Source organism: Populus euphratica, unplaced genomic scaffold (assembly GCF_000495115.2).
Source record: "Populus euphratica unplaced genomic scaffold, PopEup_1.0 scaffold212.1, whole genome shotgun sequence".
NCBI classification, from domain to species: domain Eukaryota; kingdom Viridiplantae; phylum Streptophyta; class Magnoliopsida; order Malpighiales; family Salicaceae; genus Populus; species Populus euphratica.
The window spans coordinates 287,705-300,397 of record NW_011499976.1 but is presented as its reverse complement, the minus strand read 5'-3'; the positions used below and the strand labels follow the sequence as shown (position 1 = coordinate 300,397).

The window sequence follows — 12,693 nt, the reverse complement described above, 5'->3', positions numbered from 1 at the left end:
GGGTTGATCTAAATTGATTATTTTATTAATTTATAAAATGCTAATAATATTTATAGTAATACTAAATCAACAATAATAGTTATTTTATTAGTAAATTATGATTATTATAAATAATGATGATATGATTATTATAATAATGGTGGTTACAAAAAAAAACTTAAATATGTTTACAAAGGAAACAAAGCTAATGAAAGTTGAGGTGATAATATTAAATTAGGAGGAGGTGAGTGGCTTTAGTAATTACGATAATAGCAATGTAATATAATACACATAAATAAAAAAATTTAGTTCTTGAAAATATTCACAGAAAAACATGAACACAACATTACAACAAAATAAAAGAATTCTTGAAAAAAACATAAAATAGAAAACCACAATGATAACAAATGTACCTTAATAATAAAGTAACTATTTTATTTTTGTTTTTGTTTTTTAGAAAGTCATCACATTGTCTCTTTAATAAATAAAACTACTATTTTTTTCTCAGAAAATTCAATCCTCTCCTCTTAGTTCCTTGGAAGAAAGATAAATAAATTGAAAATCAAGCTAAACGCTAGTTGGTCTTATCAACACACTTGGTTCTGATCTCTTTATATATATATATATATATAAGGTTTGAAAAAAACCTTTCCATCCTTTTTATATTCGTCAGAGTCTTTATTTTGTGATGATTTTCATAATAACTTAATTTAATGTTTTTAACCTAATTTATAAGTCATACGGAAGGCAAATAACACAAAGAGGAGGCTGCTTTCTTCCTGACATAATTTTTAGATCCAGTTTGGTAACTAGTACAGTTTAAAATTTAGATTTCATGCTTTATTATTTGGTTGTTTTAGTTAATAACTAGTACAGTTTAAAATTTAGATTTCAGGTTTTATTATTTGGATGTTTTAGTTAATTTTTAAAAAAATTAAAATGATATTATTTTAATAAAAAATAAAAATTAATAAATTATAACTGAATTTTTAATCAAGTTTTGCTCAATCAATCAAGTTATCAAGTTAATTTAAGTTAGCCAAACCATATTAAATTTTTGTTATTATTTTTGCTTTAATTAAAAAATATTCTAATTTTAAATTAGTTAAATTTTAAATATATCCAGATAAGATTTCAAAATTATGCTTTCTAGATCCATTAATTAAGATTTGAAAGTTTGACTGGGAATTGAAGAGTACGTGTACCCATTACCCTCCACGTTCATGATCAATGCTGGTATATATATTATTAAAAATGATTACCTCAATTTAAAAAGACTAAATTATTGTGATGTAGGGAGAGCTAGCGCGTAATATTAGTCATCAAATGGTTGGTCCACGTTCAAGCCATACCTTTCATTAGTCAACATCAAGCGTTGTTTACCGTAATATTAACAACTCGTTTATTTTTATGTTTACTATTTAAAAAATTATTTTTATATTTTTTAATATATTAATATCAAAAAAAATTTTTTAAAACTAAAACATATTATTAATAAAAAATATTTTAAAAAATAACCAATAAAACATCTACCATTAATATCAAAGTTTTTATCAACAACTGATAATGATTACGTAATGGGTATAAGTCATGCAGGAGACATGAATCCTTACCAAGACGACTTTGGAAGTCAATAGATCCAAAGATTTTTCTCCTGGAGAATTCTAGAAAGTTATCTGTCCACATAAATATATTTTTACCTTATATTAAAGAAGATAAAGCTGTATTTTTAAATATATTCTTTAAAAATTATCAATTTAAATATTATAAACCTCAAAGTTATTATAAATTTATCTAATTATTAACTTTAAAATTTAAAAAAATTAGTAAAAATACATATAAACTTGTATACTTACCCATAATTACAAATAATAATAATAATAATCTTACATTCATTTATGATATCTCCTTCTTGTTGAGACCATACAACGTACCCTATTCACGTAGTGAAAGAATTGTCTGATTTTTTCGAATGGATAAAGCTCACTACACGGACATACAGTGCAATGTCAAGCGAATGGAAGAGGGCGTACCCATAGCCAGGAGAAAATGAGACTTGTTTAGATGTGTGAATATGATTTTTATAAATAATTTTTTATATTAAAATATATTTGAATAATATTTTTTATTTTTAAAAAATTAATTTTAATATCAGCATATTAAAATAATTAGAAAATATTAAAAACATATTAATTTAAAGTTAATAAAAAATAAAAAAATTAAATTTTTTTAAAATTATTTTTAAAACATAAAAACAAACATAAACAAATAACTCATGATCTTGAAAATAACTAGCTAGAAAACCAAGTAGAAAAGAAGACGACGAGGTGAGTCGTCCTGTCATTTGATTACAACATAGGCTTCCTGATTTCCCTTGATAACATCCTTCACTTCTCTTGCGTTTTTTTAAAGTTTTCAAATTTCACTTTCAATAATGGACAATTCATTCATTCTTTAAGGTGAGGTGAGCTTTTTCTAGTTTGTCTTCTTTGCCAAATATTCATGGATCTTCTATTCAAGTCATGATTTCTTAATGAACTAACTGAGTATGAGCTAGTTTATTCTTGATGGAAAGCACTTTAGTCTTTTTAGTATATCTTGTGATGGCATCTTTCAAGTCTGCTATAGCTTCTAAATCAAGGATGGTATGATCTTACTAGAGCGTCTAAAGTATTTCAAAAATAAAAATTAACCTATTTTTTCATACCTTTCAAGTTGTAGTATGAAAATCTTAAACTTTGTGTTGTACACTATCTATATTTAAGATGAACTTGCAACTGATGAACAGCTAACATGACTCTAGGTCACCATCATCAATCTTCTTAACACATCAAAACTCTCAACACATAAAAATATATAAGAAAACTAGAAAGGAAGGAAGGTACAACCTCTACTGAATGAAAAGGCTAACTTAAATAAGAATTGATACCTTGGCCTTAGATTTGAGCGAGCTTGTTCCAACCGTTGTGCTGTAAAAAAATTAATTGATATTTTTTGCTGTTTTTTTCAATTGTCATAACCCTTATGTTAGTTATTAGCACTGTAATATTAGGGATTGTTATAGTTTTTTTTTTCATTGTTATTACCTAAAACTAAAAACAAAATCTCAAAAATAGATAAAATAAGCTTAGTGTCAATAATGATAACATGAAAATGTGAACATATTAACAAGAATTGGGATTAATAGCATGTAGTGTAGCTAGATTCCACTTTTTTAAGTTTACCCTTTCTTTCTTATTCAAGTTTATAGCAAGCCCATGTTTATCATGGGCTGTAATAACATCCTATTGATTAAAAGGAATAAATGGTTAAGTAATATGTGCCATAATGTCACAATAGTTTTAAAACCAAAACTAACTAAGAACTAATCAATACCTTAAGATGTAGAATTATCTCAATGGTGTCTTCTTTCTCCTCTTTATTAAAAGAACTAGAAGATATTTTCATGCCTTTTATTCTATTTCAGACTCACTAATCTTCTCACATTCACTGCTTTTGCTGTTAAACTTGAAATTACCTTTAATTTTTTCTTTAAATTTTGATTTCTCTTTTAATTTTTTTTTTTAACTAGTTTAATATCTTCCATGACAACCTCTTTGATACCTTAATCAATATTTCCTACCTTAAACATTTCTTCAATGCTTAAAACTTTTTTTCTAATAGCTTCTTCACTTATCTCCCTTGTCTTCCTTTTGTTCTTGAAAGTTACTTTGCTAGATGCAGTTTTTTTTATTTTCTTGAAATGCATGTAAGAAGAAGAAAAATTAACTTTGTTGATTTAAACTTAATGAATTCTTTCCTAAAAAAGAAAGAGAAAGAAAGAAAAAACATAAACTTCAGTCAACAAAAAATTACTTTAGGCTTAGTAACTTTATGAATAAAAAAGTTGTTTATCTAATACATTTAAAGTTTGCACTTTAATAGAAAATGAGGTCTTCAATATTTTTTAGAAAGCTCACCATGATTTTCTTCTAAATTACAAAACACATAGAAGAGACATTGGATAAGACAAAAATAGTTTAGAAAAATTGATAAGGTGGTAATTAGAAAACTTACCAAAATTCCACTTAAGGACTAAGGGTTAGTGATAATTATATTTTCAGAAGTTTGTGCAAAGCTTGAAATTAGAAGATTGTTCTATTATTATTTTAAAATATAAATATGTTTATCAAAAAATAAAATTTAGCATTTGATAAATATAATGAAAAATTTATTTAAATCTTTTTTAAAATTAGTCAAATTCTGAGACACATCATTCGAATAACATGAGGCAATACCTTCTCTTAAAACTCAAAATTTCCTTTTCCTCCCTTGATAAACCATAAAAAGGTGAGGTGTTGTTTCCACCCTTCTTTTTTACCCCTAACATTACATTTTACACATCTAACAAACCTTTAAAAGAAAAATCTTACATGAAAAATGCCTAAAATGAAACTAAATGATTCAATAACATAAATGATGATGAATAGCATGTATTCAGGTCATGACTCCCTTGCTTCTCCTCTAAGATTCTAAACAAAGCTATAATTTATCAATATAAGCATATCTAAATTGGAGATAAAAAAATGTCATCTTTGATATATCATTCATAAGTGAAAATTTATCATTTATCATCCTTTTGAGTCTTAAATATTTTTTTTAAATAATAACTCAGATTAGAATCATCCCTCACACTAAAGGTGCATTTTAAAAGTATTTGAATAATTGATGAAATTTTTTAAATGAAAAGAAAAAGAAGAAGAAAGAATAGAAAAGAGATGAAAAGTGTTACAAAAATAGAGTAAGAAAATGATTAACAAGTGAGAAAAAAAAAGAGCTCTTCAAAGTATTTCTGATGATTGTATAAAGTCGAGAATTGAAGATAGCAGGTCAATAACAAAGAATTGAAATTATAATGAGATCAATCACTGAAATATAAAAATTAAGAAGACAAGTTTAAAAGATCTCAATATATATTAAGTGATTCTATGTCTTTACATCTTTATATCTTATTCTTTATTGAACAAAAACCCTAAATACATTACATGCTTTTGCAATACATTTCTAATCAAAATAGTTTGCTTATTTTGATAAGCTTTTAGCTAAAAAAAAAAAAGTATTGTTAAGTAAAATTCATGACTTATTTATGCATGGATATCATTCTTGGATTCTCACTAATCAGTGGACAAGATCAACAAATCATAAAGCAAAAAAAATTCACCTTCTTAAATTAGCTTTTCATTATTAGAGAGTTCATCTCAGCCATTTATTTTTCAAAGTAGTCAAAGCTTTAGGTTAAATGTTCTTTTTTCGCAATCCAAACAAACACACATTTCATCATTTGCTAGCAAAAACGTTCAAATTATCTTCTATAACTTAAATGACATCTAAATGCCTATTTAATTTAATGAAAATACTTTGAAGTTCCCATTAATTTCATTTCAATAATTGGACTATATGAACATGTTTATTAAAATTTATATTATGATTCCAAAAATCATTTCCAAACCTCTAACACATTGTATTATTTATTTTGAATTATTTTTAACGTGTCACTGATTTTTGAATTGTGACAAATCTTTGTTTGTTTGATAAATGAGTAAATTTTTCTTGTTGTTTTTTATTTGACATGACATTGAATTATATTTTTCTTAGCCTAAAATTGGCTAAGTTATTATAAATCCTATTTAGATTTATCCTCATATTTAGTATTTTAGTATTAAGGGTAATGCAATTTTGTATTGAAAATGTTGATGTAGTGTATATTTTTATATTTCTTGTTTTTGATGCTTCATGTTTTTCTTGTAACTCAAAATTAGATCAGAAATTGTAAATTATAATTATGTTTTTCCTCAAACATTGCCTTAATGGTAAAACAAATTTCTATGTATTTTTGCATCCATGCCTTTTTTTGTTGATTTGTATTTTTCTTGTAACTCAAAATTAGCTAATAAATTATAAATTATAATTAGATTTTTTTCAGATGATGAATTAAAGGTAAGTGAGATGATTTTAATCCATGATCCTATTTTCATGTTTTGCCTTTTGAATCGATAAATATATTTGAGTTGGATCAACACGAATTCCACATAAACCTATTAAAAGCGAGAGGTGGCCTTCGATTCCCATTTCAAACGTATATGGGAGAAAATGGACCATAGCACAATTGACAATAGCCTTCTTCTTGGATCCAAAGCCTATACGTAAAAGGTGAGGATTATGTCTTATTGTTAAGTCTAGATTCCAAATTACTATCTTAAGTCTTAGTATCCTTTACCTTTCACAATACAAGCACAAATTTAGATAAATTATTAGCATGTAAATATAATAATTATATTTTTATTATTAAATCAAACACAAAACAATTTATCATAGCAATGATGTTTTAAGATGATTTTCAACTTTTCTTAAATATAATTAATTTTTTATTTAGAATCTCTATAAACTAGTTATAATTTTTAGTTATTTTAAAACTAAATATCAAAATCTTTTTATAGTTTGAACTTTTTTATCTTAAGTTCAAGAAGATGTCCCACACAATATTTACTTTTTTTTATTAGATCACTCAAATAACAATTGTTTGGTCATAATAATTAATTATTTTAAACCAAACAGGCCTCTCATTGCTACTAAATATATATCAAAATCGTATGAACAAGGTTTCCAACATCAATCAGAAGAAATTGAAGCATTGTGCTGGCATAGAATAAAGGAAACTTATTATAATTATAATTAATATAATAATCACAACAATGGAGTGAGTGGTGTCAACCTTCCTGGGTAACTGTAGTTAACCACCCTTGCATGTTTGTATATACTCCACAGCTTCAAATTATTGATTCGTAGAAAATTCTTCTTCATAGTGCTTGAGTTCATAAAACTCTAAATTATCCACAATATTTATTCCAAAATGGATTCATAATATGTACTAACTTTATGGTTTTTTTTTCTAGTCAAAATATCAACATATTATTTGCCGACTCATACCCATGGAGATTTAATTTTTTGTTGTTTAATTTTTAAGTTGGTAAATATATTCGAATGAATATGTTGACAATATAATTTAAATAATATTTGGAAATATAGTTAAAACCATATTTTTAAAAAAACTGAAAATATTTTTTATTTAAAATTAATTTTTTTATTTTTAAATCGTTTTGATACGTTAATGTTAAAATATTTTTTTAAATACAAAAAAGTATTTTGTTAATAGATTTATAAATAAAAAATATAATCACATCTATATTTTTAAATATTTATTTATTTCTTATCTTAGAATTATCATTATTCTTTTCTTAGATTTGGCTCCGAAAAATCTATTCAACTCCGACGGTCTTAATAAGAAGTAGTCTCTCGAAATGAACTAACTGTTTTTCAACAATGACATCAAAGACACTATTCTTTTCTTAGATTGAGCTCCGAATAATCTATTCGACTCCAACGGTCAATATGAAGAAGTCTCCTTCCTGCTTCCGAGAGGACAGCATTTTTCCTTAAAAAATAAGTCATAATAATAATATCTCAAGCCATCTCACCTGCATGCTACATTGTTTTGAATAATCTGACTCCCCGTTCTCGAAGCAACACGTCGTCCGATCATTGGGCCACGTTTCAAGGAGTCGGCTGGTAGGACCCACTTGCATCCCCTCACTCCAGCAAGTCCGTACATCAACAACCCTATCCAAATAAATAACAGGGATCAAGAAAGAGGCACTTGCCCAACGCCATCTATCCACGTGTTCTCGCGTTCTTAATGTCAAATCTAGCCGTCAACTCAAGTGCCTTAGACCCTTTCTTTTTCACCACGTGTCCAGGATGATGTTCTTGGTTACTCCACCCTCCTATATATATGGACACACCGAATCCTCCCACTTTCAACCCAAAGAAAATCACACTACACCCGAAGCGAAACAGTACAGAACAAAACCAGAGTAAAGACAGAGGGTCCTCTGTTTTTCACTTGAAATGATTCTAAAGTTTGACCAAACTGATCGCCGGATTCTCACATTCCCGGCGGTTCATCCCTGTGAAGGAATCTCCCCGGAAACCCTTCTCAGTTCTTTGATCGATCTCTCTCAAAACATATGCAATTACCAATCAAAGTTGTTTGCTTCACAAAGGAAAAATGCCCGTGAAACCATTCGACAAATCGGTCTTCTTCTTCTATTTTTCGAGGAAATAAGGGACCGTGGATTGGTTCTTTCTGATTCGGCCCTTCTTTGCTTCTCTGAGCTCCACCATGCCTGTCAGAAAGTCCAGTTTTTGTTGGAAGATTGTACGCGTGAAGGTGCAAGGTTATGGATTCTAATGAAGTGTCAACTAGTTGCTACGCATTTTCGAGCACCAATTCGAGCAATTGCGACAGCTCTTGATGTTTTGCCATTGAATTTGATTGATGTCGGTGATGAAGTGAAGGAGTTGGTTGGATTAATAGCAAAGCAAGCACGTAAGGGTAAATTTGAGCCAGACCCTGTAGATGAATGGGCCTCGAAACAAGTGTTTTCGGTATTGGATCATTTTCAAGTGGGAGTTGAGCCTGATTCCAGCTTAATGAAACGGGTTCTTGACAATCTTGAGATTAGGAACTGGAATGATTGTAACAAGGAAATCAAGTTTTTGGAAGAACAAATTGGTTTTCAGTGCTCCGATTGTGATGAAAGAGAGGTTCCATTTCTAAGCAGCTTGTTGGGGTTAATGAGCTACTGCAGGGGAGTGATTTTTGAGACATGGAATACTCGCAACAATGATCAAAGCGATGCCAGACACAGCATCGAGGCCCTTAGTTGCATAAATCGTGAAGATTTTCGATGCCCGATTTCACTTGAGCTGATGACTGATCCAGTAACTGTATCGACTGGGCAGACTTATGATCGGTCTTCGATTGAAAGATGGCTCAAAGCTGGAAATATGACCTGTCCCAAAACAGGTGAGAGGCTTACAAGCACAGAGTTAGTTCCCAACACCACTCTTCGAAAGCTGATCCAGCAGTTCTGCGCCGAGGTAGGCATGTGTGCGTCCAAATCAGGAAGCCGAAGTCGAGACGTAGCCAGGACTATCTCTCCAGGTAGTCCTGCTGCAGCAGAGGCAATGAACTTTCTTTCAGGGTTTCTTGCAAGAAGGCTGGTTTCCGGTTCAAGTGAGCAGAAAACAAAGGCTGCTTATGAAATTCGGTTACTTGCAAAATCAAATATTTTTAATAGATCTTGTTTGATTAAAGCAGGCACAATCTTACCTCTCATAAACCTTTTATCCTCGTCTTTAGACCATTACACACAGGAGACTGCTCTTTCAGCTCTGCTGAAGCTCTCGAAGCATACATGTGGTAAGAAAGAGATAATTGAGAGTGGTGGATTGAAGCCAATTCTTGCAGTTCTTAAAAGAGGGCTGAGTTTGGAAGCAAAGCAAATGGCAGCCGCCACAATTTTTTACCTTGCTTCAGTGAAGTCATATGGGAAATTGATAGGAGAAACCCCTGAAGTAGTTCCAGCTCTCATGGAACTGATCAGGGATGGGACCACTTGTGGCAAAAAGAATGGAGTCGTGGCAATTTTCGGGCTGCTTCAACACCCAGCGAATCATCAAAGGGTGCTTGCATCTGGTTCTGTTCCATTGCTGATGGATCTGTTGTCATCCTCAAACAACATTGAACTTATAGCAGATTCACTAGCAGTTTTAGCAATCATAGCTGAAAGTGTTGATGGGACATTAGCAATCCTGCAAACTTCGGCTTTATCTACAATCCCAAGGATCTTGCGTTCTCTGCCATCTAGAACTGCGAGGGAGTATTGCGTTACTGTTCTGCTAAGTTTGTGCAAAAACGGCGGTGCAGAAGCGATTGCGATTTTGGCAAAGGACCATAATCTCATGAGTTCCCTATATTCACTTCTAACAGATGGGACTTCTCATGGTAGCGGTAAGGCTCGTGCTTTGATAAGAATTCTCCATAAATTTCATGAAACAAGCTCCGCGGGAATGACTGCTTCAGCAGTTCCATGTGAACGACCGGTTCATGTTCGGTAATTTATATTCATCCTACATTCTATTCCTTTTTGTCCTTGTAAATACATTATACATACATTACAGATTGATGATGATTTTTTTCCCTTGGGAGTCTAATGCAATTAGCACAGTTTTTGTAAGAGCTAATTGCTGTATCCGCTGTATCTTGTTCACTAATTATTTACCAGATACCAGTGTACTTCGGTTCTTTTTTGCAATACTAAATAAGATGGTGTAAGAGTTACCTGAATGTAGTGGGTTACATGCTAGTTTCTGTTGAGTTTTCGATTTGTATTCTCTTACTTCAAAGACAAATTCCATGAAAGTTTCGCGGTAACGAGGTATGCTCCGATGTTTAAATAATTAATTAAGTTTGCTTGATTAAATGACAAGTAAGCAAAAAATCAAAGAGATGAAATAAAGAAGATATGCTAAATGTAGTGTTTATATCAAATTCTCAATTTCTCTCTGAAAACCTACCTGAGAATATAATCCTGAAAAATACCTAAACAAATTTATTTTTTTAAATAATAATTAACTATAAAGAGAGGAGATGAGGCTTTTATTGTGGATTATAGTATGCAATCCACGGTAATTACCTAATCTCTTATAGTTAAAGTTTTTTTAATTAATTTTTTTTATTTAATTTGTTAATATTAAATTTTTTCATGATATAAATTCTAGATTTAACAAGTTAAATTAATTGATTTAGATTTAATTTTTTTTCTTAATTAGTTTTTTCTTTCAATTTTATTTTTTAAGATTGAGAATTGAACTTTATGATTTGTTTTATTTACTTTTCATTATATTATCATAATCTTATTAAGGGATTGTATGTACCCCTCCTCACAAAACACTATTTATTGGAATAATGTTTTGTTTTGTTTTGTTTTTTTCCTTTTAAATTAATTGTTTTAATTTTTTTTTTTAATATTAAATTTTTGTCTATTTAGTTATCACACTTTTATGACTTTTTAATATTAAATTTTTGTCTATTTAGTCATCACACTTTTATGATATGGTTTTGGAGCCAGACCCATATCTAAGTCTCTTGGGCCTGATGTTACAGTTAAATCTACTTAAACTTAAGTTATGCAAGTTTAATACTATTATTAATATTAAAAATATTATTATTTTTATTATAATGAATATCACTAATATAATAATTGATAAATTAAAAAAATATATTATTAATATTGAAAAACAACTGTAGATTTTATTTGAAAGTAAAATTAAAAACTATAAAAACTTGGGTCAGGCATGTTTAATATTATTATTAATATTATAAATATTATTATTGTCATTATTATTAATATAATTATTAAAAAATATGATTACTATTGAAAAAAACTATAAATTTGATTAAAAGAGTAAAATTAAAAATTATTATTGTTGTTGTCATCGTCATTAATTGTTATTCTTCTTCTTATTATTATGATTATTAGTGTTATTCTTATTCTTAATATTGTTATTACTTTTATTATTATTAAATTTTAAACAATTATTACTATTGAAAAAAACTATAAATTTGATTAAAAGAGTAAAATTAAAAATTATTATTGTTGTTGTCATTGTCATTAATTGTTATTCTTCTTATTATTATTATGATTATTAGTGTTATTCTTATTCTTAATATTTTTATTACTTTTATTATTATTAAATTTTAAACAATTATTATTATTGAAAAAAACCATAAATTTGATTTAAATGGATTAAAAACTATAAGAATTTGGGTAAAACAAGTTTATTATTATTATTATTATTTAAAAAAATAGCCTGCAGTGTAGTGCGGGCCACCCCACTAGTAAAGTCTATTATGGATCCAGTATATATACAAATTTTATTTGTATATACCTGATCTTAAAATGCCCAGGTTTAATATAAATAATATGGAACATACTACATAATTAAATTTTATATTATTTATAGCACTGTAGACTAGGTCAAATCAATGAAACAACAATCATTAAGTTACATAAAGAAGGATATATGATCCTTTTTGTTATAATCGTATGAAATTAGTAAAATTAGTTTATTGGGTAAGATGACTAAAACACTATTTACTGAAAAAGTAAAAGATTTAATGAATTATATATGGACTAATAGCAATTCATGTTATAGATGGATAAACATGTTTTATCATTGATGATTATATCAGATATAGTCATGTGTATTTGAAGAAAACCTAAATCATTTGAAATATTCAAATAATTCAGGCATGAAGTTGAAAAACAAATTAAAAATATTATTAACATACTCTAATCAAATCGAGATAGTGAATACTTCAACAAGAATTTTTAAGATTGTCTGACAATGATCACCTCTTGAAACACCACAGTATAATAAAGTTTTTAAATAGAAAAATTGTATTCTATTGAATATGATATGGTTCATGATGAATTGTGTGGACTTTCCTCTTCTTTATAAGGCTATTTCATATAACTCATTGCTTATCTTTCAAAAGAAAGTTCCATTAAAATTTATTGATAATAATCTATATAAGATATGAAATACTAGAAGACCAATCTTATCATTCGATGCTATTGTTGCTGAATTTTTTTCTTCAAGCTATGTAAAATGTTTACAATAATTTATTGTTGATTGCTAATGTATCCGTATGCTAATGTTAACTTTTCTAGTATGAACATCTTTATAAGTTGAGGTATCTAAAGTTAATCATACTTGTATATTAAATTGATTTGGATTTTTATATCTGACAAAAATTTCTTTGCACTA

The 12,693-nt window shown here is 28.3% G+C and overlaps 1 protein-coding gene across 1 annotated transcript; it reads left to right on the top strand.

The window, feature by feature from the left end:
• The first annotated feature begins 7,298 nt into the window (after positions 1 to 7,298).
• Positions 7,299 to 10,207, top strand: LOC105139545 (U-box domain-containing protein 19-like). Its single transcript, XM_011046017.1, has one exon. The coding sequence runs from the start codon at positions 7,924 to 7,926 to the stop codon at positions 9,976 to 9,978; it is 2,055 nt and encodes a 684-aa protein (XP_011044319.1). The 5' UTR covers positions 7,299 to 7,923; the 3' UTR covers positions 9,979 to 10,207.
• The last annotated feature ends 2,486 nt before the right edge of the window (positions 10,208 to 12,693 follow it).